Source organism: Synchiropus splendidus, chromosome 1, assembly GCF_027744825.2.
Source record: "Synchiropus splendidus isolate RoL2022-P1 chromosome 1, RoL_Sspl_1.0, whole genome shotgun sequence".
NCBI lineage: Eukaryota > Metazoa > Chordata > Actinopteri > Syngnathiformes > Callionymidae > Synchiropus > Synchiropus splendidus.
Genome location: NC_071334.1, coordinates 56,978,587 through 57,006,581, shown reverse-complemented (window position 1 = coordinate 57,006,581; position 27,995 = coordinate 56,978,587). Strand labels below are relative to the sequence as shown.

The window sequence follows — 27,995 nt, the reverse complement described above, 5'->3', positions numbered from 1 at the left end:
CAAAAATGTACAGAGCCATAATTGGCTGCCGATGAAACGAACCCGCTCGCGTCATGACACCAGCGTTTCGCATTAGTCCACAAGTTATTTACCTCGAACAATCGACCATCCGAGTCCGGAAGAGGCGTGGTCTCCGTCGAAGGAATCGGTCGGTGAATAAACTTGAAGCTGCGTGTTGTTTTTTTTTTACGGGAGACAGCGTCCGCGTGACTGAGTGAAGGAAGGAGGCGTGTGGGGTTTTTTTTCAGCACCGGAGCTGTCCACTTCTCTCAGACGAGCTCTCCATCTTCGGCTGTAAATGTTCTGACCGTGGGTATAACAAACAGCCGTGTGTGTGTGTGTGTGTGGGTGTAGGACGCACACGCACGCACACTTTCTTCCCAGAGCCAAAGTCTTGCCATGCTGGACGGACGGATTTGAGGCAGATAAAGTCCCAGCAACAGCACCGACGGTAAGCCTTTTCTATTTTGCGTGGCAAGTTCATGATGTGCTTTTGTCTTGGATCGGCTATGAAGAGACGGAGTGCATGGGTCGCCCAGGAAGTCTGGTTAAAGATAAATGAGAAGCATATTTAGGTCACTTGGGTGTGGATGTGTGTTATCAAACTACAGGGGGTTTCGAGTTCCCTTTGACGCAAATTCAAACAGCAGCCAATTGCGTGTTATTCCCTTCAATATAGACGGTGGTTGTTAAAAACACGCCAAATAAACTGACCCATCACATGCACAAACAAGGCTTAACCTTGGAGTGAGTCCTGGTCTGTGACGGATCCCTGCAGCTCGGTTCCTGTTCTGTGCTCAATTGTGAGACAGTGTTTGCTTGGCACAGAATTTCTGGCTGGCAGCTTGTGAATGTGCAGTCTGACGATGCATTGAGATTTAGATTCCTCATTCTGAGGCACAGAGCTAAAGGACAGATTTGGGAAGCTTCAGATGCGTTTTGGTATATTTTTCTTGCTCAGATTTTGGTTCTGTTCTATATATATATATATATATATATATATATATATATATATATATATATACATACATTCAATTTGTAGTCCAGACAATGTTCTAAAAAGTAAAGTAAATAACATTTTAAATCATCATGTAATGTTTATGCATAGTCAAGTTTCTCAGTCATCTGACAACTTTTTTCTTGAATTCAGTAGCATTAAGCAAAAATTGCAGCCTCCTCCCTCCACAAAAACATATCAAAGTACGACAGTAAACATCTTGGTACTCGACTAATTTATCTCCATGTGTCCCAGTGCACGTACCTCTGTGAGCCGAGAAGGCTTGCTAATGATTCCACTCAGTGACTGTTGGAAGGCTCTGGGTGAACTCATTAGTGTAATTAGTTCCAGGTCTTTGCCTCTCTGGTCCATGGGTGAGCTCTACAACTTAGAGGGGGGGTTCATTCCCATGCTTCGTGATGCCCCATTCTCAATTCGCCGCCTGTTTGTGAAGAGAGAGGAGAAAAAAAAAACGACAACAAGCAGTGAAAAGGAAAAGAATGGTTGGGATTCTCATCAACACATGCCAGCGACATCACACACCCACTGAACATAGAATAAAGCTGTAAACAGTGTAGCATGACTTGTGTGTCTGTGAGTCAAAACATAACAGAGGAGTTTGGTATCAAAAGAGCATATTTCAGTTATGTAACAGCAGTTATAGAATATGTGTCTTCTGATCTCATCTCAGACCTGAGGAACTTTACATTGAACAATCGTGAAACAATACTGTCGCAATAATAAGCCAGTTAAAAAACGTTTCCTCTTTTGAGGATTTATTTACTTTTTACCAAACAACCGTAACACTATTCAATAAAATCCACATTCAAGAGGAAAATCACGAGTTAAAAATATATATACAGTTGTACCTCGGTTCTCGAACACAATCTGTTCCAGACAGCCGTTCGAGAAGCGATTTGTTCGAAATCTGAATCGATATTTCCCATTACAATGAATGGAAAAAGAAATAATGCGTTCCAAGCCTTAAAATAGTCTTTTGTAGGAGTGAATGTAGAGTGTCTGGTGCAGGTGCGCTGTTCCTCTATGTGTGTGGCCGCTGCATGTGGGAGGGGTTGCCGAGTGAGTGACGTCTCTCCAGAAGTGAAGAGGTGCCCGGTGCGTGTCCAGCTCTGAATGTGCGCTTCTGTGCAGTTTGGCTGTGACAGAGTAATAAACCAAGTAACGCTCTGTCCCAGACTCGCCTCATCCCTGTCCCAGCTCCAGCCCACAACAGGACATCAAACCCTGGAGTGAGCGCTCCAGCCTCAGAGGTGTGGAGAGCGAGCACCTCCCCTGTGACACTCTACCACGGTCCAGTGCGGAGACAGGAAAGGTTTTACACCTCAATATGAAGAAAAAACAGTCTGTAAATGTAGCTAATGGGACACATCTGCATACAGAGGCTGCGTTATACACAACAACAAAGCGCGGCGTGCTTCAGCTGATCAGTTGGTGCACGTTGCATGTTTTTTCCGGCTTTTTTCGGGGGCATTCGAGTCTGGATTTTTGTTCAAAATCAGAGGCAGAAAAATCTCGAAATTTTTGTTTGAACTCCGATGTGTTCAAAGTCCGGGACATTCGAAAACCAAGGTGCCATTGTATATGTATTGCTAAATTAAAGCCCTGCCTATATTGCATCAATATAATTTGCAATGCACTTAATCTGACAGCAGGAGGCACCTGCATCGCAGAGCTCCTGGCTAGTCACTGCTAGTCATGTGACCAGAGTTGGTCACGTGACCAACTTACCATCGAATATAATCGCAATCTCAAGAATATTTGTAAATCCTGAAGTGGAAAATTCCAGTGCTGAACTCAGCGAAGGTGTTCACTGCGTGGACTCATCCTGGCGATGCTGACGTATTCTTGGCTCGTCCGATTGGATTGATTTATTGCCCGTCGTTCCCAGTGTTGATTGTCATCAAAGCTCAATTCTCTGTCTTTGCACTTGAAGTGGAAAATTATGGTGCTGGGCCTTATGTGCCCCCTAAAGGAAGGACTCTCCTAGGGTAACGTCTGCATTGGGAGTGGTTTGTGGGAATGAAAAATGCTGCTTTGAATCGAACTGTTTGAAGTCAGAGTTATTCAATTTACAAACTAACTAACTAGCGAAACCTGTCACATTATCGATGTGTGCTATACACAGTGGACAAGGATACATTTTGTGACAACAGTTGCTATGAAGTTGACTTATTTCCATGATTCAATTCTAGTCACTAACACTACCAGCATTTCCTGAAAAAAAAAAAAACAATGCTGATGTGATAAATATTTTTTTGACGACTAAAGGTGCTGCCTTCTGTCATTTCAATGCTGATGGAATAAAAAAGTAATTTCCCATAAAACAATGTGGCTTATGGAAGAGTTATGCTCTATTCATCTAACATGCGCTAGTGCTGGAATATGTGGGTGCTCATATTTAACAGGAAACAAACCCATAAAACACTTGAAAACCTCACAGCTTAGAGCCTCTGTTAGAACGATCGCCAGCTTCTTAGAAAATACCAAAAATAAAACTTTTATTCCAACGTGTGTCATCATCAGAATAATCACAGCTCCTAAATCTGGAGATGAAATGGAGTGTGTGGTGATTGGCTTGATCGCACTCCATCTGAAGCAGGTCTGAAGTACAATTGAGAGGTGTAACCTTGACACTACATTACGGAAGGAGCAGTGTTGTGGTTAACATTGATGTGACAGAAGAAAGAGGTTCAAATCCCATGCCAGATATAATGGATCCTCTGATTTTGGTTGACATAAAAGTACTCAGCTATGATGAATGACCTTTCATAGTGTCAGAAGATGTTTTTTCATCATAGCTGTCATTCATAGATAGATGTCAATGCATTTCAATAACCTTCACAACGCAACATGAAACAGGAGCAGTAGCCAAGTGAATACAGATGGGGACCTCAATCTGTCCCTTTTGACAAATGATAACATCAGCTGAAAACTGCATATCGTTTTGCAATCATACTTTTTGACTGTGAAATAGAAATAGATACTGCTTCTACATTTCAGATGCACAACACTGTGTCACTTGGACCTTATTCACTTGATTCATTGAAGTGAGTGTGCATCGACATGCTTGTGTTTTAAAGATAGGTGAGGTGTGGATACAAGACTACAAAAGAATTATTCGGTGAAGCCAAAGGCTGGGAAAGCCTAAAGGATTTGAAGAGCACATGGGTCTCGATGCCCTCTAAATTATCAATGCTCCCAAAAGCATTGTGGCTCTGAAGAGCACTATACAAGGGTGTATTTTGAAGCTGAGCACTGAAAATAATGACAGACAGCAACATCAAAAGACAACAACAAAAGACACAAATTGATGTTCTTTTCCATTGCTTCTCCACTCTCAAGGTGCTTGATAAGAATCTGTTCTCGGCATATTTAATCTTTGGAGAATCTCATGCCAGGAGGCGAGTCCCTCTCTTGCTGACTTCTTTTTATATCGTGGGGCGTTTAAATGATTCAAAAGGGTCTGGAACGAAGAGTAGAAGAGCTGCAATAGAAACAGTTCAAGCTTGAGTGGCCTCCAGATGTAGAGGGATTGGATGACTTGCAAGCCTCACTGGAGCCTCTGTCTTCGCTCGCTGTTATGGCCTTTATGGCAGATCTGCAGGCTATCTGACTTGACATTTAAGCATGCAGTCAGTGACAAACAGGATCAAAAGATTTCAGTTTAAGAAATTCTTGGATTGAGCAGATGTTTGATTTAAAAATAAATGCTGTTGCATCCCACTGCCAATGGTCATCTGAGAAATGTAATGTCTTTTAAATGACAGGATAAGGCCATAGAGGAGAGGTTACACATCCATAAGACATTTGCTTCCTAGTCAAAGTGCCATTGGAAAACGTCTTCAATTGGAAAGATGTTTATGCGATTGGACTTCATGGGGTAAAAAAAGAGCCAGTTGCAAGAGCTGCGCTGCTATGATAGAGGACAAATGTGCATCATAAACCCCCTGGGTGGACTGTTTAGCCCCGGAGCTCTCAAGGTATAAGATGGCAAGAACCTGGGCAAGAGCTTGGTCAGCATCTGACGATCATTGCCTGTGGCGTGCTATACACAGGAGTTCTCCCGAGCCAGTCAGTGGGTGTAGTTTGAACTACAGATCTGCTCGTGGACAAGACAGAGATGCATATAAGAGTCTGGAAACTAGTGTTTTCTTGTTTTCTACGGTGTTGCTCACAATAAGCAAATAGCATGTCCACAGTCGCCCGAGCAGAACCACCACCTTTAGGTTACGGTCTTAAAATGACGTTAAAACTCTTGTGGCTAAAGGAAACTTTACTCAACTCATTTTACACAACTTGATAAAACACAACATCCAATGTCACTAAAACTTCCATGCTTAACGGATTGCACCCTATAGTGCAGTACAGGTATCATAAAACAGTATTGCAGGTTTGATGGAACACTGCCCTCGGTTTTGAGAGTTTTTCATAGCCCAACATTATACTGCAGACAGAGCCATCTAGTGGCCTCTGATAACTAGGACACCATTTCATGAATCACTATCAACACATCACTATTGGAAGCCGTACAAATGCATGAAGAGTCCTTCATCACCTGGCAAAATCCACATGGAGCTTCAGAACACCACCAAAATTCAAATTATTTTCTTAGCGGAAAGACAAACAATAACAAAAACATAGGCTTTTTGTCTGAGTGAATGAATTGTTTGCCTCTATTTAACCTCCATCGTTTCTTGTACTTGAGTACTTGTTGGCAACATAACTCCTCACCTTATCTCCAGGGATGATACCAGCCCTGTACCGGGAATCCTATTGGAGAGTGTTTGTGATCTCGATTTTGAGGTCAAGCCTTGTGAGTGAGGGCGTAAAAAATTGATTGAAAATCGAGAGCTTCTTTTCACATCGCCAAGACAAGTGGAACAACCTCTGGCTGTCAGCGAATGACACGTTTCGTGACACACATGTTGCTCACAAGGGTGAACTGGTTCAAAGCACTGACTCGATGGTGTTACATAAACTTTGTCGTTTATTTTCTGCGCAGAGAATTAATGCTTTGCCTTGTGAAGGTTACAGCTGTGATAGAGTCGTATAAGCCTTTGGCAACAGGAGTGTCAGTTGAGCGAGACAGGATAAGTCTCTGAAGGGTCAGTAATCATTCTTTATGGAGAGAGAGCTGGAGGAGTAGCTCTCACATTTGTCCCTGGTCCTTCTCTCTATCACTCCTTCCATGCTGTTTTTCAAGTTAGCCGGCCTTCTGCTCATACTTGTGCTGAAGAATGGGGGCCTGTTCTTTTTGTCCAGTCTCATCATCATGCCCTTGGAAGATAAGGGAGAAGAATATTAAATAGAAACCTCATCCTATGTGTTCAGCTTCCTCAAGCTTCCTTTTAAACAGGGAACTTGGCTCGATGTTTGACTGGCCGTCTCGCAGTCTCTTATCGAAAGTGCTATTATTTTTAGATGAGCCTTTCATACAAAAATAGAGTTTCGGACACCGTAAATACACTGTTCACCCTCTTTCAAAAGCGTCCACTTCTCTTTGTAGTCACTAAACTGTCAGTCTGGGTGCAGGTGCGGCGCGTGACAAAACGAGCACGAGAGAGTTGACAGCTTCTCCAGTCAGAAAAGCTTCAGCATCTCAGACTTTGCGAGTGAACATAGTGACAGACTCCTCAGCTTCAGTCTTTCAAAGTGAGGCATTGACCTATTTGTGTCTGAGGCAACATCAACGTTAGGGGATCAAATAAACATTAAGTTCACTTTTGCATGAGGCAACCTGGAAATGACAAGGTCTTCTGAGGGTGCTCATTGCTATGCTCCACACCGATGCTCCCCATGCACCCAAAGTATATCGGCCATTTCATTTCCTTCTACATACGAAACTGCAGCTCATACTATTTATCAAACAAGGAAGGGGATTTGATAAATGCATTATCAAGGCTTATCACTGTTTTCAATCTCTTTTAATCCATCATCATCATCATTGCAACATACTGGTCTGCTTTGTTTCACTGTAGTGATCATTTTAAGTAATATTTGGCTGAACATGTCATGGATTTGCAGCTGTATTGTCAAATAATTTTCATATATTGATATCCAAAATGTGGGGAAATATTAGTATTTATAACACATTACAAATGCAATAAAGCTATTAACCCTGTGGCTAGTATGTTGTTGGTTGTTCTTTCATTGTCATTTCCACACAGTGTTGTTTTTCATCAGCCTAATTCTTGATTTATATTTACAACTATATTCATTATTTTCTCTTTCATTAATTGAATTATTGTGAGTACTTATTCATTGTTTTGGAGACATCAGGCGCCATGATGCAAAATGCATTTATTTTTATGTCAAGCTTCTTTAGGTAAAGACTATTAAAAGCTTGTTTTCTGTCTCTGTGGAAAGAAAAGAAAATGTTTCTGCTGCCTGGATGTTGGAGCAAACACATCTGGGTGCAAGGATGGCACCTTCTTATTCTCACACTTCAATTCTTGAGTAAAGTTGACCTTTTTCCCAATTTGACATGAGATTTAGTTATACGACAATGACATGACAGATATTGCTAACCATTTTCAGTCATCATTGACAAAATGAAGCTTCACCAAACACTGCTGTCATTTTCAGGGCTCAATAGGGGGCGCTCTTGGTTTAAAAGCAATGTGAGGTTTCATGAGAATGGTTGTTCAGAGCCAATGATATAATCATTGCATTTATCTGTTTACCAAACTAACATTTGAAATAAATTAAATATGATGAGGTCTTTGCAAAGTCTTAAAGAAAAGCTAATTGTGAAAGGTTCTCTATTTTACAACCATTTTCTTCTCTTCCTTTTTGGTACCCACCATTTAAAATACATGACATCACTTTGTTTTCCTGCCATGTGAAAAAAAAGACAACCTTCCCGGCAGCTTTCTAACATTTTTTTTCCCCAGATACTGCTTTCTACTGAGCCAGAATAAATCACAGGTGTTATTCATTGTTTTCTCGCAAATGTTTTGCTGTGTTTTGAAATCTGACAAAGTAGAAAACAGGCGTTTTCGACGTTGTGAGTGGTGGGATATAGATCTGATGTGTTATATCATATTGGAAGAAACAATCTTTGGCTGTTTGAGCACTTCTTGTGAATAATTAATGCATTGTAATTACATTTGCAATGTAATTTCATTGTGTCCTCCATGACCTTGAAATCTTTGTATTCACCATGTTGTCAAGAATGTGACTTCTCAAGGGAGCACTAAGCTGTTAGTCGTCCTTGAGAAGATCCAATAATTTGCTATTTAAGATTTTTTTCTACCTTCAGCACTCATGAAACACAATCCATTACAAATACTATTGAGTGGTGTATCTCTCTGAATTTTCTCTCTGTATCTCCACTGACAATGTTTGATTCTGTTTTGACTGAGCTGACCTTTTGACATCCACTCAGAGAACTGCTGGCAAACTAGTTCAATGTATTATGATGGCTCACAGTCCTGCCAGCTATTGATGCATGCACTGGGAATAAAAGCCAAAGTGAGAAGAACTGTTACTGTGATCTAAGATTTTACATCAGTGCATATTTGAAAGGAGTCCAAATTTAAAACAAACAACCAAATGAATGAATGAATAAATAAATAACAGCCTTCGTTGTGTGCAGGGAACACAAGTGAGTGTTGTCCCCCATGCTGTCAATAAACGAAACGCTCACTGCTGGCAGAGACCATGAGACCATGAGGCCTCTGCAGGCCATTAGAGAAGTCAGGCAGAAAAAAAAAAATTGTCTGGATGGCTCCCATTTCACTTGTGATGAAAGACGATAGAATTTCACGCCAGCACTTTCAAGGATCAAGGATGGATGGTGTTGTGTTTCAGTGTAAAGACTCTTGGACCTTTTAGAGATCTAATATACAGTACTTTTCAAGGTCAATTATCATAAAGAGCAATTGTGATGTTTCGATTATATCAATGAGTCTTCGTGTGAGTGTCGTTCCTATCACGTTGACAGGAACATTTGAAACTGAAGGCCCATGTGGACCTGGATTCGTTCAGAGATGTCAGAAGCTTTGTTTCTCTATGGCGTACGTATATGGACCAAATGGAGCAGTGCCACTAGAAACGATGGGGGCAGTGTTGCTGTTTGGACCTGATGAAGTGGTGACATGAAGAAGTCATAGCAATGGCGGAAACTTAGTGTCTTCCAGTCGCAATGTAGTTAACGTCCCCACAAGGCTGATTCTTTTGTGAAAGCGGTGCATTATGAATACTTCCACAGTTGCCATGTTGGTTTTGGAGTTTGCCGTCATAAATTATTGACTCTGAGCTGCGCCCTCTGGTGGATATATTTTTCTACAGCATTGCCAACAAAAGAAGTCATTGAAGCATGTGATCAGTTGGATGAGGTTTCATGACACAGTGTTGTAATTTTCAGAGGCCACTAGATGGCACTGTCTGCTGCATAGTGGTGGGTTTCAAACTACTATTTGAACAACATTTGTAAACATGTAGTGCCGTCTAGATGAGGCTTCATGAAACCTCATTTGCCCATCCCTACTAATGTGGGACAACATGTTTCACTTAATTCTAAATGAGCGCTTTTCTTATTTACTTTTAACATCGTCTTTGCTGCTGATGTTTTAAGTTGTCGGTGAGCAAACCTGAAGACAACATGATGGTCAAATTCTCACATACATATACAGTACATACATCTTCAGTTAACCGCTGCTTAGTCCTGTTCAGGGTTGTGTGCAGTGCTGCAGCATATTGGCTGAGAGGCAGGAATACACCCTGGACAGATCGGCAGTCCATCGCAGAGCACACACACATAGCTAGGGGCAATTTTTGTGTGTCCAATTTACCTAGTGAGCATGCCTTTGGGCTGCGGGAGGAAACCAGAGTACCCATGCGGGCACAGGGAGAACATGCAAACTCCACTCAGTCCAGAGCTGGATTTGTACCCTAAACCTTGCTGAGACATCAGTGCTAACCATTGATCCACTGAGCCGCCTGCCCTTTGATACTACCTGACTAAATAATAAAAATCTTAAAAGGGGAACCAAATGCAATAACAAAATGATTGCAAATAACGCTTTTTGTTTCCATCTCCTGGCCTCCTGTTGGCGCTCTGATGGTGCAATGAAGACAACCACTAGAGGTGGTTGATAAGAAACCAAGGCCAAACACATGTTTGACAGTTAGTATATCATTCACAGCCTCTCATAAATAAATAAATAAGGGCTCATCATAGTAGGAATTTTGCCCCACACTTTAGTGCCAATAGAACAGCCACCTATTAGCATTCAACCAAAATAGAGACGATTCTTTTTCGGTATCACATGCAGATTTAGGATTGTGTGATCATTTTCTTTGTCACGGTGCATGTAACACCAGTGCATGATGCCAAACTACTGCATTGTTGGTGCTTGAATAAAACGATCATGGTCCCTTCTGTCATGATTTTATTCTTCCCAGCCATGTCCTGACTCCTGTGTTGTGCTTTGTTCTCTTGACATGCCGAGCACAACAGCAGCATCTAGTTTCATTGATTGGTCCTCGACCCTTTTCAGGAGTAGCTGGAGCTCGATGCAGCGGCCAAATCGTGATCGTTCCAAACTTGTGTTCCCGTCGTCTTGTACCTGACCTGTTGTGTGTCTCATTTGAACTCAGGGCTTCTTCCTTGGACGTTGATCATCATGTTTTCTCCACTGAAGATTCTTCGGTTATTGTTTTACACTCTAGGCCGCATCCCATTTGTGTTGTATTGTACTGTATAAACCTTGTTTTGTAGCCCGATATTGCGTCTGCCACTTTCAGTCAAAACAGCAATTTTTCCTTGGAAGAATAATAGTTAACTTTTGTGGTAGTAGTAACACATTATCAATATGACCTCCAATAGTTGTCTTATCATGGGTTTAGAAAGTGACAAATATTACATGCAAATACTTGTCAGTGGGGATCACTGTTCATACTGCATTTGTTTTGTTAGTAGCCTTCAAAGAGATCATTTTCCCATCTCTGACAGCATGTGGCTGCTATTGTCTCCATTTTTATCCCCACTGCTGTTTCTGGGTTCAACAGAGATGCTATTTGGAGTTGGTTGGCAGGCTTTTTTTCTGTCAGAGAAGAGCTTGTGTCACCATAAAAGTATGTTTCTGTGCAAGATTTGAATTTACTGAACACTGGGGACGTGCAACCACAAACCTAAAAGATGGCCAGAGGACAATGCGTTTTTTGAGATGATGACTTGTTTAGCGAGAACAAGGAGAGATATAGAACAGACTTGCCAAAGGTCTATGGATCATGAATTTCACTCCAGAACCAAAACATTGAGCAAACATGAGCTGTGATACGTTTATTTATTTGAATATATCATCTACAAAGGAGGACCTGAGGTGCTTAGCTTGACTCACATTAACATTAATTGGTTACACCTTATATTAAGGTCTCATCTAGAGTGCTTTATTGGCACATTCATAAGCAACACATCCACACTCCCATGGTGTAATATATTGATGTTTCCCGATGGGTGAAGGCAGCCCTCAGCATTGCATGTTGACACAGGAGGTTTTCAATCGAAGCACATGTTCCACCTTCTGCTACATATTCTGAAGCCGTGAGCAGCACGTCACATAAAAGATAAAAACATAAAAAGATGGTGGGGTTAGTCACAGGATGGCGCACTGCTCTTTGAAACCCTATGTGTTTCAGTCATGGTTACTTTCTGTCCGCAACTGACATCCAATATAATTCAGCAAAGAGAGCCTCTGAACGAAGGGACTGCTTGAACATGAACCGCTTTTGCAGTTTTGCAGACCAGAGTTTGGACCTTGGCCGACTCCTCGGCATACTGCGTTGGTAACAGAATTCACATTGATGTGACTACAAATGACTTGTCAGAAGAAGCATCTGTCGTGACTTTAAAACAAAACCTGACATTCAATAGACTGTTTCACTTTCATCTGTGCTCAAGTCACAACAACTCAATGGCAGGTCATTCACAACGCAATTGCGGGCAAGTAGATGGTCATTATCACACATCAAAAATATTATTTTGTATAGTTACAGGTCTTCACTAATAAATGCCAAAGCTTTGGCATTAAAGGTCACAAACATGGACTGAAAACAGATTGGAATGTTTTTGGAAAATGTCCAGAAAATATGGGGTTGTGTCACACTTAACTTTGGATGTACTGTACCTCACAATACAATTAGATAAAATTAATTCGCATTCATTTTGTAGATCTGATCAGCATTGTTAACAAAATACATAAAGTCTTTCCACACCATTTTTGCCTGGAAACAGGAAGTGGACGACTGCACGACTGAGGGAAAAGCATGTGAAAAACACAGAATCTGGCACAAGCTGTACACTTGACAACATCCACTGTCTTTATTTAATCAAACAAATTGAATATTACTGTCTCAATGTTCAACACCATATTTCAAATACAGTAAGATAGTAATTGAACGTTTTTTTTTGTCCTTTGGAACATCTCAAAACCCTTAGTTTTATTTCCAACATGACCTGCAGTGACAAGTGGTGAAATGGCAAAGATAGAAAAGGAAACATTTTACTGGCCCATAGCTTGTGCCATTATTTTGATGGGAGGAAGACAGAAAGACAAAAACCATTGAGAGAGTCCATTACCGTCGAGTCTCATCGTTGTTATCACCTGGGAATTTGGTAAAACAGTTGCTGCACTTTGGGGTGGAGATGAGTCGTTCCTTGGCCTTTGTTGTAACATGTGACATGCCTGCCTTCATATACGGTTCATTGGCCAATGAACCGTATATGAAGGCTTATTTAGGGATCGCTACTTATTTGATCTGATACCTTTTACTTGAGACTCAAAAACTTGTTAATAATGTTTATGGATTAAAACACAACACCACATTTCGACTTTCTTAATACTTCACTTTTAATGGCATCAGAGTAAGTAGTTAAACTATACGCCTTGTTTGTTGCACCATTTGTAAAAGCAGTAAGACACTGCTGCATGTCACAGAGTGAAATTGGGGATAGGTTCTTGCAAAATATCTGATAGCCGATCCAGTCATTTCTGGATCAGACCCAATACCCTTGCAGACCAATGCTGATCTTTCGGACGACTCTGTACTCAGCTGTGGAAGTTATGAAAATGTGTATTCGACAAGTGATCAAGGCTAAAACAAGTTGGAATAGATTTGTCAATTTAACATGTCCTTCAATCTTACTGCTCATTTCTTTTTTCTACTTAAAAAAAAAAAAAAAAACGGATTGAAGCATTTATTCATTCCATTTTCCTTGTCACTATGGAGTTGGTCATTCTGTGCTGTTTATCAATGTGGATTGCAGTTCATTGAGCAACGTAATGTTTTGGCGTTTGGCCTGCTGAGTTTAGCCACCACATGAATGCAGAAAACGTGTGCTTATTTTTCTCTCGCCATCTGTTCACAGCCATGGGAGTGCTCATGTCAAAGAAGCAGCAGGTGGAGAAGGTGCAGAAATGTACCGCTGTGGTCTCTGCCTTCCAGGCGGGGCTCAAGGATCGAGCAGCTTTAGCCAAACAGGCTGAAGGGCAAGCAGTGGAAAGTGAGGCGCCTGCCAAAACATCAGCCAGTCCCGAGGAAAAGAACACAGAGGAAGGAGAAAAGGGGGAAAGTGAGAGCAACGCTGCCCCGTCGACTTCTCAACAGGCGACCAGGGATGGGTGTAAGGTGAACCAAGAGGCTTGGTCCAGGTTACGCGATGGTAAAGGAGTAGAGCCCGAAGACCTCGACAAGACCCATCAGCTGACACCACCTGCTTTTGTGCGACCTAAAAGGGAAGCGGATGACGATCAGCCTGTCGATGTGGAGCTTGGGAAAAAGGAGCAGGTATTTCACGTGGAACATAGAAAAGCTTGCTGTACTGTATGAGAATCTCCATGGCAACCAATGCCCTTGTCTCAGACCTTCAGAACAGAGTTAAGGATCTTTACCAAAGAATTATAACACAGTTTTTTTTTTCTTTTTCTGTGAGGCCATTAGTTTCCACACTTGCTGTGAACTGTGTTGTTAGTGGGCTCCTCACTGGGAGCATCTTGTGGGCAGATTGCTTTGGTTGTCTGCTGAAGTTGACTGACATCCAGGGCTAAACACAATAAATGTTCGCAGCGGGTTTGCACTGATGAACACCACGCTGGCACATGACACTCAGTGCTTGATGTCTTTTAATGAGCTGAGCAGAGTGAGGTATATTTGTCCGACGGCCCTGACACAACCATCAAACGCGCTCCTCTTATCCAACGTGTTAATAATCGACACACCATGACTGTTTCACCCGCAAAGTTTGACTCATCATCATAGAAAACCTAACAAAGTGAGTGGAGCTAGTATGATCAGGGTGATTTAAAAAAAAAAAAAAAAAAAAAAAAGTAATGGGTATTTAGTTTGTTTCCACGCTCTAGTTATTCTTCATGAGGGCTTCTGTGTTTTTATTTTGAGGGGGCAAACACAAAGGCACTGACTGGAAGCGTGTAAAGCATGACTCACTCAAGCATCTCTGAAAACACTACTCTTTTTTTTTGAGACACAGTTGTTTAATTGGAGGCGTCGGGTCAAAAGTGTTGCTCTGTGATTAGTGTTATGACATGACTATGACAAGGTCTCATCTGCATCTGCTCAGCCCTGGAGCTTGTGGTGGCAGGCGGCGCTGAAATGAAGAAGACAGAACAGGTTGAAACAGACAATTGTTGTGGTGCTTGCAACCAGCTCAGTGTCAGCAGCGGTGACCGCAGACAACATTTGTATAATGTTTGGCGATAGGGAACTGTTCCAATGAAACCTCACATCTTTTCTAAACTCAGAGTTCCATCCGGTGGCCTCTGAAAATTAGCTCACTGTTTGAAGATACCACATCTTTTTCCTACTAGTCACGTTTAAAGAGTCACCAACACACCACTGGAACAATGCATAAAAATGCAGTATGACATCATTTTGTGTTGTCTTCATTGTTGGTTCTGCTGAATTACAACGTGAAATAAGTTTTAGGTGAATGAAATTCATAGACACACACAAAATGAGCACCAGAAACAAGCCTTTGTGACCTCACTGGAGGCGAATCCTGTCAATGCACCATTGGGATCCATGTACAAAAGTTCTTCAGCTTCAGCATCACAGGAGAAAAGCCAAACCATTTCCGTAGGAGACGTGAGTTTGAAGAATGAAGGCAACCATCAACGTTTCACTGCTTTGCAGGATCATTTTGTCTTGAAAGTTTGCCTCAAATGGATTTTGAAACTGACTGCAAATGTCCGCGGTTTTCGAACATTAACAAAAGGCAAGTGATGTTGTAATGGACAGGTGGACAGTGGACAGTCAGATGATTTCTCTGTACCAATGACACCTGGGACTTCTAGTTTTGATACGTAAATATACGATCATAATGAAGGTCAAGCTCAAGTCATACAAGTGGTAGAGTCAACGATAACACTCAGAGAAAGGCACCATTCCCACCCATATTCTGATTTTCGCCAAATATCATAGTTCTACGTTCATTTTATCTACATAATTAGATATCCTTTTTCATATTTGAACTGTCATTTGAAGTCATTGCCAGTTACAAAATCAACTTGTGGGAAGCTTTAGTTGAGTCGAATGTTGTTGATGTGAATTTATCCACCAAAATACAATGATCAATTTAATAATAATAATAATACAAAATAATAATAACTATTATTATTATTTTAAAACATCTATCTAATTCAACTTATCAGTGCAATAAATTCAACCCCTAAAAATGAATGAATATAACCAGCAGTCGGTGAGCCCCACATCTGTCAGCAGTTGACTGAACACATTTTTCATAAGAGAATGAAGATAATATGAACGTTGGTAAATCCTGCTGAAACCTAGATTTTTCTGCTCTGCAGCAAGAAATCAACACTGATGGGTTTTCTGTGTCGTGTTGCTTTTCCCACCGCAGCCAGCAAGTGATGAGATGTGTGACGTGTGTGAGGTGTGGACAGCGGATGACCTTTTCCCCTGCAGGATTTGCACTCGCGTCTTTCACGATGGCTGCTTGAGGGAGTTGGGCTACTTGAGAGCAGAAGCTTTGCAGGAGATGAGAGATACGGCGCACACTGTCACCGGCTGGAGTTGCTACTATTGTGTGAGTAATTACAGCTGACACCATATCTCTGCATACATCAGCACCAGACTGTAATTACAGCAATACTCATAGAAGTCTCGACAAAACCTTCCACCGTCATGTGCCAAACTTGTATATTAAAATAAGTGCAGTGTTTTCACTCTAGATAATTTGAATGCCAGTGCATCAGCTGGTTCCAGGTCAGCACCAGGGCGGATCAGTGGACTTTCACATTCTGCTTTCAAGGGCAGAAAGCATTATGTCCTTGTTGCCATGGTCACCTATACTAGGAACGTTATCTATATACTTTGACACTCTATGCACAAGATTATTTTTATTCCTTTAATCCCTTTCACGGTTAAAATCAACTGCCAGCAACTGATCACAAGATTGCAAACAGGTGGCTTTAAAAGTGATGCACCAAAATAAGAACATTCAGGTGCAGGAGTTACGTCAGTACATTAGAACATTGGTCATACGTTCTAGTCACATTTTTATAAGCACCCGAGAACAAATTCAAATACGGTCTCTGAAGTCATAACACACTATTGGCATGAGTTTTACCTCCTTTGTGTGCAAGACAGAATAAAATCAAGTTCAATGGTAAATAAAATAAAATAAAAACAAAGCCTTAAGTGAGATGCAATGGAAAATTCATGATACATGATACAACAATCTCATTTTAGTGCTTTCAATAGATTCAAATTTTTACTTTCATAGACTAATCTCAGTTTCCTCCAAACAGATCTCATTGCATCTCTTCTAAAATGTAACGTAAATTTTATCAGCCCATATTGGCCAATAATTCTTTTCTCACTGAAATATTTCAATAACAATGTAACGGATATTGTCAAGAATATTCTTCAGAATAACCTCAGAGGGACTGAAAAGGTTCAAAAACATTAAAAGCATGAGATTGCAAATGCATGTCCTGCATGTTCAGATTTTAATTCACTAGTGTGTTATTAGAAGAATAAAGTGTATATCGCGATAACTGCATACAGACTTGCTGTGTCGCAGTACAGGTGGGATAATTACAAAATAGCAAGTGTCATTCTCTCTCTTTATTCCACTGAAAGTCACAGTATCACAATGAAATCGAATCAAAGGATGCATTAAAAGTTACTTAAAAGAAGTGGCAGACATAAGTGGTGACATACCCTGCCAAGCCAGTCAAAGAAGCATCATCTTTGTCTCACGATTGAAACCCAGTTTGATCTGGACGACATGTCTTTTCTGTTTTGTCTTTGGTTCGTAAGACAAATGTTCAACATCTCACTTGAATTCGCAGCCAAAGATAAACGGGACATTCCACATGATCCTCATGCTGCGAGAGGCTCGGCTCAGTCTGTTTAACTTCCAGCACACTGAGTTTAAGAGTCCCTCTTTTCTGAAGAGCCCTCTGCTGCGAAGCAGTTGGGGTGGAGGGCTTTGGGGAGGTCCATGAGAATACAAATCACTTGCCAAACTTTCTGCCTTGAGAGGCCAGCGCTTTGACAGAGTCTGAGAACGCTCAGTGAAAGGTCCTTTTGAGTCTGCTTAGCTCATTCAGTGCAGGAGAAGCGGGAGATAGAGAAATGTTTTATTTAAACTGTGTCCTGAGGAAACCAAGTATGTCTTTCTGAAGACAGTCAGCTGTTGCAAATCCTCCACTTCTGTTGAATCTGACATTTAATTTCACGCAGGCACTAGAGATTGTCATGGGGCGGGTGGGTGACTTTCCTTGAAAGTGGATTTACAAGCAGACAGTGGGGCTCAATGGCAGCCAATAAGATCACTTAAGTTTTGGCTTCTTTTTTTCCTAGCTACACAATTAATACTGTATCAAGCTGGACTATTTCATGAATGAACTCCACTTTGCTGGTCTGGTCTGGTTTTAATTATTATTATTATTGTTGTTGTTGTTATTTTTAAACATGATAAACATCTTTGATCAGCACTGAGGATATGGTATGTACATTTTCACCTAAAAAGTAGCTTTATTTCCAAGTATTTTCAATGATATTCAATTATAATAAATTATATTTATATATTTATTTAAATTATATTATATACAATAAATACTTCCGCCCCCAAAAAGCATTTCCAATGCTTTCCGATGATGTACTGTATGTGGTGCGGAAATATTCAAACGTGCTTTCTTCATTATTGAGAAGAGATCATTGAGAAGGAGTGGGACAGATGAACAGGATTTATTGTGTATTCTTTTACTGCCCCACTTTACTTTTGCCTTACTTTGGCCCCTTTGTAGCGAAGAGTGGACTGTCCTCTTTCAGAGGTTTCTTGGCTCTGGGTTTTTGGTTTGACCCCTCAGGATCTTGCCACAGCTTTGGGCAGATGGATGTAGATCAGCTACTATGAATCAGAGATGGCAGTTCACATTCTGAAAAGGACATTATGTCTTTTCCGGGTTGGGAATAAAACCCTTCTACAGGAGTCTAGTGTACAAGTGAGGAAACATTGTTGAGGAGGAAGTGAATGACTCATCCCAGTGACAAGTGACCAAAATGAGTTTATGCTTGTTCCAGCTCCTCTATAGACCAGATGATCTTCTCGACACCTTTCTTGTATTTGAACAAACCTCACACCCTTTTACCACCTGCTGAGCTCTTAAAGTAAGGACAAGTGTTTTATGAAGCTTCACTAGCCCATCACTATTTTTTTTATCATCTACAAGATTGAAGCACTTGTGTACAAACTCTTACAGGAGACGTGAGCCTCCGATTCTATTTGACATTCCCAGAAATCGACCATGAAGCCATTACTGCTCAGTTGCAGGATACCACAGCAAGTTACAAAATTATATGTCAACTATCAAGAAAAATGACAAACATTCCCAGTGTATCTGCCAAGGAGACGTCATCGCATGCGTATATCGAGCAGATTCATTAAATTAAATGAGCTTCTATCTTGGGGATCGGACGTGACGGATCATCAGCGGAGTGAAACTAAGCAACTGATTCAGTTAGCTAAGTAAAAGAAACGGCAGTTGATGTATCCGAGACTGAGCCTTTTGTGACAGCGCATGTTGATCACAGAAGTGCAGGAAATGAGAATCTTTAATTCAATGAAAATTCACATCAGTAATAACTGAGGCACAAGGAATCCCAGGGACAAAGATGATTTCTTTATGACAGGCTTTTCATGTGAAGCTATGTGATGAATGTAATTGTGTGCTGAAGTTTGAATATTCTCCAACATTCTCTCCTCTTCAGGACAATTTAAATCTTCTCCTAACGGAGGAGGAAATGTACAGTCTTATGGAGACCTTTAAACAGTGTAAGATCATTCCAGGTGAGTCGGTCTTAGCAGTATTTTCTGCACTAGGAATTATAATCGAGGCCATTAAACTGTCCCAAAATGGAAACTTAAACATGCCTTTTCTTGGACCATTCAAGCCTGAGTTTCTATTCATAAATAATTCATGTAACCCAGTGAATCCGACAAATGCTTCCTTTGTATTTTGACTGGTATCCTGAAGCTTAAAAATGACAATTATGCATACAGACACCGCTATTAGTGTGAGAAAGACGAGCTTAATATTTAGTATCCCATTGTGCTTCGTTTATGTTCTCTTAAAAGTTAATTGTATTTCAGAAGTTATTTGGTGTATTTTACACCATGGCTTTGACATGAAGGTCATTTCCATTATTTCATGCCTCTGCGCTGTTTATTAAACCACACATTTTCTTGCTCTATTAAGACTTTGTTTTATCTGACTGAATCTTCCTCCTCTTCTAGAGTCGTGCCTGGTGTCAGATGAGCTGCTGCAGTATCATCACTTTGTGTCCAAGCAGCAGTTTGATCAGGACCTGACTGATGAGCAGGAGGAAGACATCCTGGCCCAGTTTGCAGCTCTGGACCCGGAGAAGAAGGGTCAAATTGAATGGATGGACTTTCTCTATTTTGAGTCACTGGCGGTCCTGAAGAAGTTTCGCACAGAGGTAATGAAAGACACGGTACAATCTTGGCCTTAAAAACAGGTTTTTGTTCATCATTTTGACATTTCATCATTTGACATTTTTGACATTTTGAGTGCCTGACATCTGTGTAGTTTATTACAACACAATCTCACTCCCAGGGCTTCAAATAGCGACTTTGGTCAAGTGACTTTTGCTTACTATGTTGACAGCCATCCATGTTGGATGATGGTGCATAGGTGTTTCAATGGAGTGAAAATTCCCCATATAACGTTCCAAGTAAGGACGTGGGGTTGGGATACGCACAAGGGAGACCAGTGGGAGCTATATATATATAAATATATATATGTATTATGTCTTCTGATTTTACTATTAATGGGTCTGTGTTTAAGTAAAATGAACATTTTTGTTAATAATATATAATAATAATCTACTTTTCTTCCAAATTGCAAATAAAAATATTCTCATTTAGAGTATTAATTTGCAGAAAAGGACAAATAGTCAAAATAACAAAACAAGATGCAATGTTTTCAGACCTCAAATAATGCAAAGAAACAAAAGATCATATTAGTTTTAAAACATCACAATACTCAATATACAATAATTTGGTTTATCTTCATCAGGAATCAATATTTGTTGGAGTAACTCAGATTTTTAACCACAGCTTTCATCCGTCTTTCCACCAGCGTTTTACATTGTTCTTGGGTGACTTTATACCTCTCCTGGTAGTAAATACTCCAAGGTTTTCAATGGGGTTCAGGTTCAGCGGTTGGGCTGGCCATGACAGTCTTGATCTGGAGGTCTCTTGTCCACACCTTGCTTGACCTAGCTATATATTTGGTGTCTCACCTTTACTGATGGTGCCGTAGAAGTCACTGAAACACATTGTTGTTTAACCCACTTTATATATCAAAGACCCAAAATGGAGCAACACCCAATGGTTAACCTGAGCCCCAACTTCTTCATTTCAGGATATGCCACGGACAACATAGTATGCAAAAGTCACTTGACCAAAGTCGACCAATTGAAAGTGTGAAAGTACAGTTCTAACTTCTTCTGACTTGTTTTGATTCTTATTTTTCCCTCGAGAACTCACTGGTACGTCTGCTGACTCCTAAAGAGAGGGACAGTGCCCGGTCCGTGTTCCAGGCTCTGGACCTGGATAAAGACGGCGTGATCTTGAGGGCAGAATGTCGCCAGGCCCAACAATCCTGGTTCGACAAGCTCAATAAAGATTCACAGTCATGCAATGTGAGGTGAGCTGGAGTGTGAATGGAATACACGTGCATTACGTTTGCTAGAGCCATCGGTGACCTTTGTTTTTAACTAGGAAACAATTACATATTGCGGTTTCTGTGTAATTTTAAATGCCAGTCCACACAACACGTCAATTATTAAGCCTGTCCTTCATTACTTGTATACAGGTCGCTTTAAAATAAATGCTGTAGTGAAATAACTGTATGAAAAGGTGCACTTTCATCAGATGGATATGTGCCAGAAAAGTGACTGGTGCCACTAAAAATATATATTTTGAAGCCCAAACTACAATCGAAGAGGCTTCCCCTTCAAAGTGATCTCCCCATGAAAGTGTGATCTCAGATCTCTCCGGCCATAAAACTTGTTTTCCACATGATTTTATATTTATACACTTTGTTTCATGTCGTCCAGCAATGAGCATAGACCAACATGTAAACTTCAAGTTTCTGGTACGGTAAAACTGTCAGAATGGGACTGTTGCAGCAAGTGTACGGAGATGAGGCAATGTCACGCTCATTTGTTTTTGAATGGTGCAAAAGGTTTAAAGTAAATACAAGTTTTTGTAACTTTGTGCTCATAGCTTGATGACCTGAAACAGATGGAATGCATATAAAATCAAGTGGAAATGAGTTTAATGGCTGCAGAGAGCACACTTAAATATTCCAGGGGAACTTTCTACTTTCTACTTTCTACAATTCTAGGGAACTTTGAAGCGTCCCAGTTATTTTCTAATATTTTTGAGGCTCCAGTCCTGGAACTTTCTGACACACCTCATATTTCCTAAATAGATGAGAATGACTTCTTCTTCTTCTTAGATATAGTATTTGTTTATCAAATTGGAGGTTTAAAAACACGATGAGGGAGAAATGAGCAGTTCTACTCTCCAACAGGGGATTCTGTGTTGACCGCTCATGAGCTCACAGCCTTGAATCTATGTGCTTTTCATCATTAATTGTAGTCATGCTTCCAATAATAAGGGGATTTTTTATTGCTGTGCCACAACTTTATAGGCTCTTCCAGTAGAGATCAGACCACAGGAGCCTTTGACTTGTCATGAATAGGGTTTTACACCTTCAATAAGCAATGTGATGTACATGTTGTCTTTAAATCATTCATTTAAAGACAGTGTTTCAGAGAAATAAGATGTTTGCATGTTCAATAAACACGCCTGGATGTAGTTCAAAGCAGTGCAACAGCAGTGAGGCCCCTTGTCACCATTCCCACTTTCTTTGAAGAGAATATCAAAGTAAAGGTTCAGATTTGAGAACATAATGCAATTGTGTGCAAATCCATTGATGTTCAATTTCTATCCAAAATCTCTCTTTGACAGGATTCTTATCTGGATCAAGTTATTTAGGGTTCTCACAATGTTTTTTTTTTCTTTTTCCCAGCATAAGGGGCATCTCTGAATAAGGTTGTTTTACATATTCTCCATTAAGTTTCTAATAGTTTTTAATAATCATTTATAAGGAATATTATTGAATTTTTATATTAAAGAAAATCAATAATTGTCTGATATTAATATCACTGATCAGTGTGACTATTATTATTATTCACTCATTCATGTATTTTTTCCCCATTAACTTGAATATACAATATAATATCTACACAAATATCAATAATGTGCTTGTTCCTCAATTTGCCTGCTCGGGGATTGTCTCAAATCAACTATGTGCTTTTACATTAGTTAGTTCTTTGAAGGTAATGGAAAGACAGCATACCACAAAATGAGTGTTTTAAATGGATTAGAAGGTGCCTGATCTTACTAATCTATTTTACTATACTGAGACAATGTCACCAAATAAAAATGGCATCAAAATAATAACTATAATAATAACTTTTTTAAGTGGAATGTAAATTGATTAAATATTAAAAATAAATATTATAAATAAATTGAGTAAATATACACACATCATACAAACCATGCGTACAACACCAAAAATTGTCACTGTTGGCCGGACAAAGAAGATCTGGACATTTCTATCACTACTATAATGACGCAATGATTCGTGTTTCTTATTAATATGTATTAAACTAATGTTTCATCATGGGAAAATAACCTAATCTTCCCTTTAAACAAAGTTGGTTTTGAAAGCATTGTATGTGCTCATCGCTTATTGCTGTTAAGCAAAACTCTTTGAAGCATTGTACAGTCTGTGTAGCAATTTGTCCATGTAGTGTTGCCATAAAAACATAGCAAATCGGGCCATTGCACCAGAGTTCACAGGTGGTGCTGATTTCTCAGATCGTGTACAGACGGGGCAAACACTGTGAATTATTAATGACTAGTATTGACCACATGGCCAGCACAGCGCCACCTCTGCAAAGAGGTTGTCAGTTGGACGCAGTCCTGGGTTCACATTGCATCTGTGTCATTAATTAACCTGCACACAGGTTAATTGATGACAACTAGTGATGGGTGTATGTGCTGTTAAGAAACAGTATAGCAGAGTTCATAAAACAGTGTCCTGATGTTCAGAGGCTGCCAGATGGCGCTTTTGGTTTAGAAATGACAGTTTCATTGAAATACCTGTTGAAAACAAACATTATACAGCAGACAGTGCCATCTGGTGGCCTCTGAAAATTAGGACACTGTTTCACGAAACCTCATCTACCGAACCCTAACTACCTTGTTGTCTGGTGCGTATGTTGTCCAGTGATGGAGTGATGACGTGTCACATGAGAGCTTGCGTGAATACAGAAGATTATTTCAGGATTTGATAACAGTTTATGGATGTTGACAGACTGTGTATGAGTCAAGGTTTTCAACAATCTCGATCCAGAAGTAGTGCTCATGTAGTACCACATCAATCCCCCAATAGCTTCATTTCAGTCAAAGAGAAAAGCAGTGTTTGCTCTCCTTGACTAGATATATTTCAAATTGACTGGGGAGTTGGTGAGCCATATCGACACCACAGTGTTGTATCACAGATATCCAAAAGAAAGCAGAGCAATAGAACGCATTGTGGACTATACTCTGCAAGTTGCATGACTGTGTTCATTCCAATCTCGCCCGCCTCATCATTTCATCTCTCTCATTCATTCAACACGCAACATCCCCCACAGACTCATGGGGTTCTGCTCTCCTGTGAATTTTGGGTGAGTGCTTTTCTCCTTCATGCCTGCTCCATCCAATGCAGTTCATGTTCTCTAACTACCCCTAGCTCTGGGCTCGTCTGTTGCACTTCATTGACACACAACATTCAGGTGCTCGTGTCTGCGAATGAGGCTTGATGGAAGATGTGAAGCATGTGTGATCAGTCTGATGTCTGATGTGTAGTCACAATAGTGATGAAGACCCTTATTGCAGAGCTAAAAAGACAGGTTGTCGTCATCTCAAGAGGCTTGCTACAGTTGCTACAGTGAAGCTGTTACAGACAGGTTGTATGTGTGTAGAGTTCTCACTGAAATATTATAACCTGAACACACAAGACTAGCAAATCAAAATCACTCCATGCTTTTTTTTCTCTCCACTGTTTGCACCTCAAATAAAAATATATGTACCTTACAAACCTGATTGTAAATACTCATTCATCCTAGTTTAAAGTACTGTTTGTTTACGCTTGCTTGCAACTTTTGTGTAGCTTATGTGGACATACCATTCGTTTAATTATTTTTTTACACTATAGTAATAACACTAACGACTCAGTTGCTCATATACAATCACAGTGTGGAGCCAGATATCGCCAACAAGCGCGTCGATCCGTATGAAATCACTGCAGGTCCTGCACATGACGCCCTTTAGATTGCATCGCCTATCACAAAGTTCAGGACGCAAGAAAAGTTGAATTCAAATACAGAAGGGCAAAGAAACACTAACAAGTCAATGATGGATGAGGTGACAAAAACATGATCTCTGACAACTTTTCTTATTGATGTATGTCCATTTTCTGTCATCAGCATCAGTCACGTTGGAGCGATTTGTGAAAGCAGCCCGGCCAGCTCCACCAGTGAAAGAAGCAAAAATGATGACAACAGGTTTGCATTTTACATAATTGTACTCATTTCTTCTCATACTTTTACGATGATTTCACAATTTACTGGAGATCATGTGTCAAACTCAAGGTCCAGGGGACCAAAGCTTGACCTGCCAAGTGCAAATTTCATGTGACCTGCATAATCTTAAATACATATAGTTTGATAAAAATTTATATTCCATCAAACTCCACATAACGTCCATTGCATGTTGATATTAATACCAGGCTGTTTTGTCACCGGCAGATTCTAAATGTCTCTGAATGTCTTTCTTGTTAAAGACTGCTCATAATTTAGTTTTTTAGATTCAGACTATGGACCCTTGTGGGATGGAGTTTGACACTGTGCTCATATTCACTATCCACATTTCACTATTATCTTTTGAAGGTTGTCATTGAAATGAGAAATGTATTTTGCCCAGGTCTTTTCATCAATACATTTTGCGTAGGATTGACCTGTGAATCCATAAATTCTTCTTCCTTTTGTCAGTTAGCAAGTAAGTCCCAGCCATCGGAGAAAACCTTTGGCGCTGACAAACACAAGAAAATGCATTATGTAGTCTGAATTCACTTACAGTTTCATCTTGTTTTATACACTGTCTAATGAACAAATCCAGTGAAACGTTTTGTCAGATTTTCTTTGTCTGTTTTCATCAGGCCAACAACCTGGGCTGACTTCCTCAGGGAAAGTGCCATCTACATTTTGGCAGCACGCACCAACAGTTCTGCCATGCACATCCGCCTTCCTCTATAGGACCCTGGACTAATGCTAACCGAGCAGGCGCGGGGGGAGTGAGGTAGAGGGTGCACCCTGACGCCGACAGCTGAGAGACAGAGATGATGACATCAGGAAGCCGACAGAGCAAACTCGACGAAGCACACGAGAGACAGCGGATCAAGCCATTGAAGGAGTCTGTGTCTCCTGAAGACAACCAGACTGACTAAAGAACGTGACTGACTGAATTGACCTGACCTAAAACTGAATGCGGGTGATAATAAGATCCACCACTTGTAAGTAGTTACAGATGGTTTGCGAGTTTTGAGTGTAAAGACTGTGCGCTCAACTATGATTCCTTCACTCTCCGGCTCCAAACACGCGACTCCACGTGGACACATTTGTGTAAAGTGCTGTTACTTTGTTAGGCATTCATTGTTTTGGGGCAATTGTATCACATACTATAAGGTATATGTTTGGCATATACAGTATTCCGCCATTTTGCTAATTCATTAACGCCGTTGTTTGACAAGTGGAGACCCTGCGGAGAAAGTGACCCCACGGCTGCCAAATGAGAAACGCCTCCTGTGTTATCCCGTGTGCATATATGAGATGATATACAGCCAGTATCAATGGTTATCAGGCGTCATAGAGCTATATTTATTCCTGTACTCTCCGGTATTGTTTCTCCCGTTTTCATCAGGCACTCTTCATCCTCCTTTTGTGGTAACTGCAACTGACGCTGGGGTCATCCACGAGCCCCGAACTGATGATAAATATGTATATATATCGTACCATTGAAATTCCTCCTCATGTGCTTGGCGGCGTAATTTGACACGTTGCCTCCACCTGCTCAGATTATTGCCGCTGTACTGTAATCGTGACGGACGACTGTGCAACTTATTAACTTTTATGAGGTGCATTTTAAAGAGGGAATGAAGACGTTAAAATATTAAAGGATGTTCAACAGTTTAATTGCACAACATACTGACTATAGAATCACTGAAGACGTACCTTAACCACTATAGCAACATGTAGTGCGTTTGTCATGTACTGAAGGCTTTGTAACCGGTCCACCTGCTAAACTAGCAACGTGAAATGAAATGTGATCATTTGAGGGACTTGTCACAGCGCTAAAATAAATGCATGGCATTGATGCTTCCTGGTTTGTTCTTTTCTCTTATCCATAAAGTTAATGAACTAAAGTTAGTATCTATCCATCCATCAATGATTCTTTTTTTTTTTCTTAAGTGAAACATGAAGCTAAAAAAACACATCAGAGGTGCACAGTTGAATTCTGTGCCAATCATTACAATATATTATCGTCTGCAGTGTCTACCGAAGCAACAATTGGATGTTTGTGAGTTGTCTGTACCGTCCAGGCAAGTAGGCGTCGAGGTTTGCTGGCAGTCTCTGTCAGAATTGATATGAGGGCGAGCTGCTGGCAGAGATGTTGTTGACCGGCCAGTCGCTGCTCAGGGCAGAGTAGAGAAAGTAAACAGAAGTGCCAATGTGGCGAGGACTCTGGGGACACGGCCCCGGAATGGTGGCCCAGCAAAATGCCAGCCACATTGTGATAAACAGGTTTGCAGTGAAGAATGTTGTTGTAATATTGGTCCTAGAAAGGTTATCCAGTGAGTCCACTCATATGTCAGCCATTGTTTGGCGTCTACATACTGAAGAAATCAAAACAAACAGACCTCTAATCCAGTCTTTATACTTTTTCCAGCCACTGGCCATTTTTAGATCTGCCTCCACAGGGGAAAACATTCCATCCAACAGTCGAGTTTCTTCTGACAGCGTCGACACTGCAGCTGACAGACGGCCATTTGAGCCATCTGCTTCAAGGACAGAAGCCCAATCAGTCTGACCCCATTTTACACAAGATATTTAATGCAAACTTAGACTGACCCACAGAATAATAAGCCAAAGTAAAAGAGGAGATACAGATTTTTCACTTCGACAATATATGAACGTCGACCATGATTTCATGTTGGACAGCGTACTGTAGTGTGATGTTCAGTTTCATATTTCATCTGTGATGTACCACACATTGCAGTCTTAC

At 40.6% G+C, this 27,995-nt stretch overlaps 1 protein-coding gene across 2 annotated transcripts; it reads left to right on the top strand.

Moving 5' to 3' along the window:
- The first annotated feature begins 68 nt into the window (after window positions 1-68).
- Window positions 69-27,090, top strand: phf24 (PHD finger protein 24). 2 transcript variants are annotated; one of them, XM_053885382.1, is made up of 9 exons: window positions 69-451; window positions 13,392-13,810; window positions 15,900-16,085; window positions 19,280-19,358; window positions 19,806-20,008; window positions 21,074-21,240; window positions 24,308-24,340; window positions 25,142-25,219; window positions 25,873-27,090. In XM_053885382.1, the coding sequence occupies exons 2-9, from the start codon at window positions 13,394-13,396 to the stop codon at window positions 25,967-25,969; spliced, it is 1,260 nt and encodes a 419-aa protein (XP_053741357.1). In that variant the 5' UTR covers window positions 69-451; window positions 13,392-13,393; the 3' UTR covers window positions 25,970-27,090. The 2 variants fall into 2 exon arrangements, with proteins under 2 accessions (XP_053741357.1, XP_053741367.1); XM_053885392.1 differs by lacking the exon at window positions 24,308-24,340 and having other exon boundaries at window positions 72-451.
- The last annotated feature ends 905 nt before the right edge of the window (window positions 27,091-27,995 follow it).

What these genes read in the sequence shown, in the direction of transcription:
- phf24 (XM_053885382.1), top strand. Translation starts at nt 13,394, where the DNA reads ATGGGAGTGCTCATGTCAAAGAAGCAGCAGGTGGAGAAGGTGCAGAAA. An exon ending in ACAGTGTAAGATCATTCCAG is followed by an intron (nt 19,359 to 19,805) that starts GTGAGTCGGTCT and finishes CTCCTCTTCTAG; the next exon opens with AGTCGTGCCTGGTGTCAGAT. An exon ending in TGCTCTCCTGTGAATTTTGG is followed by an intron (nt 24,341 to 25,141) that starts GTGAGTGCTTTT and finishes TTCTGTCATCAG; the next exon opens with CATCAGTCACGTTGGAGCGA.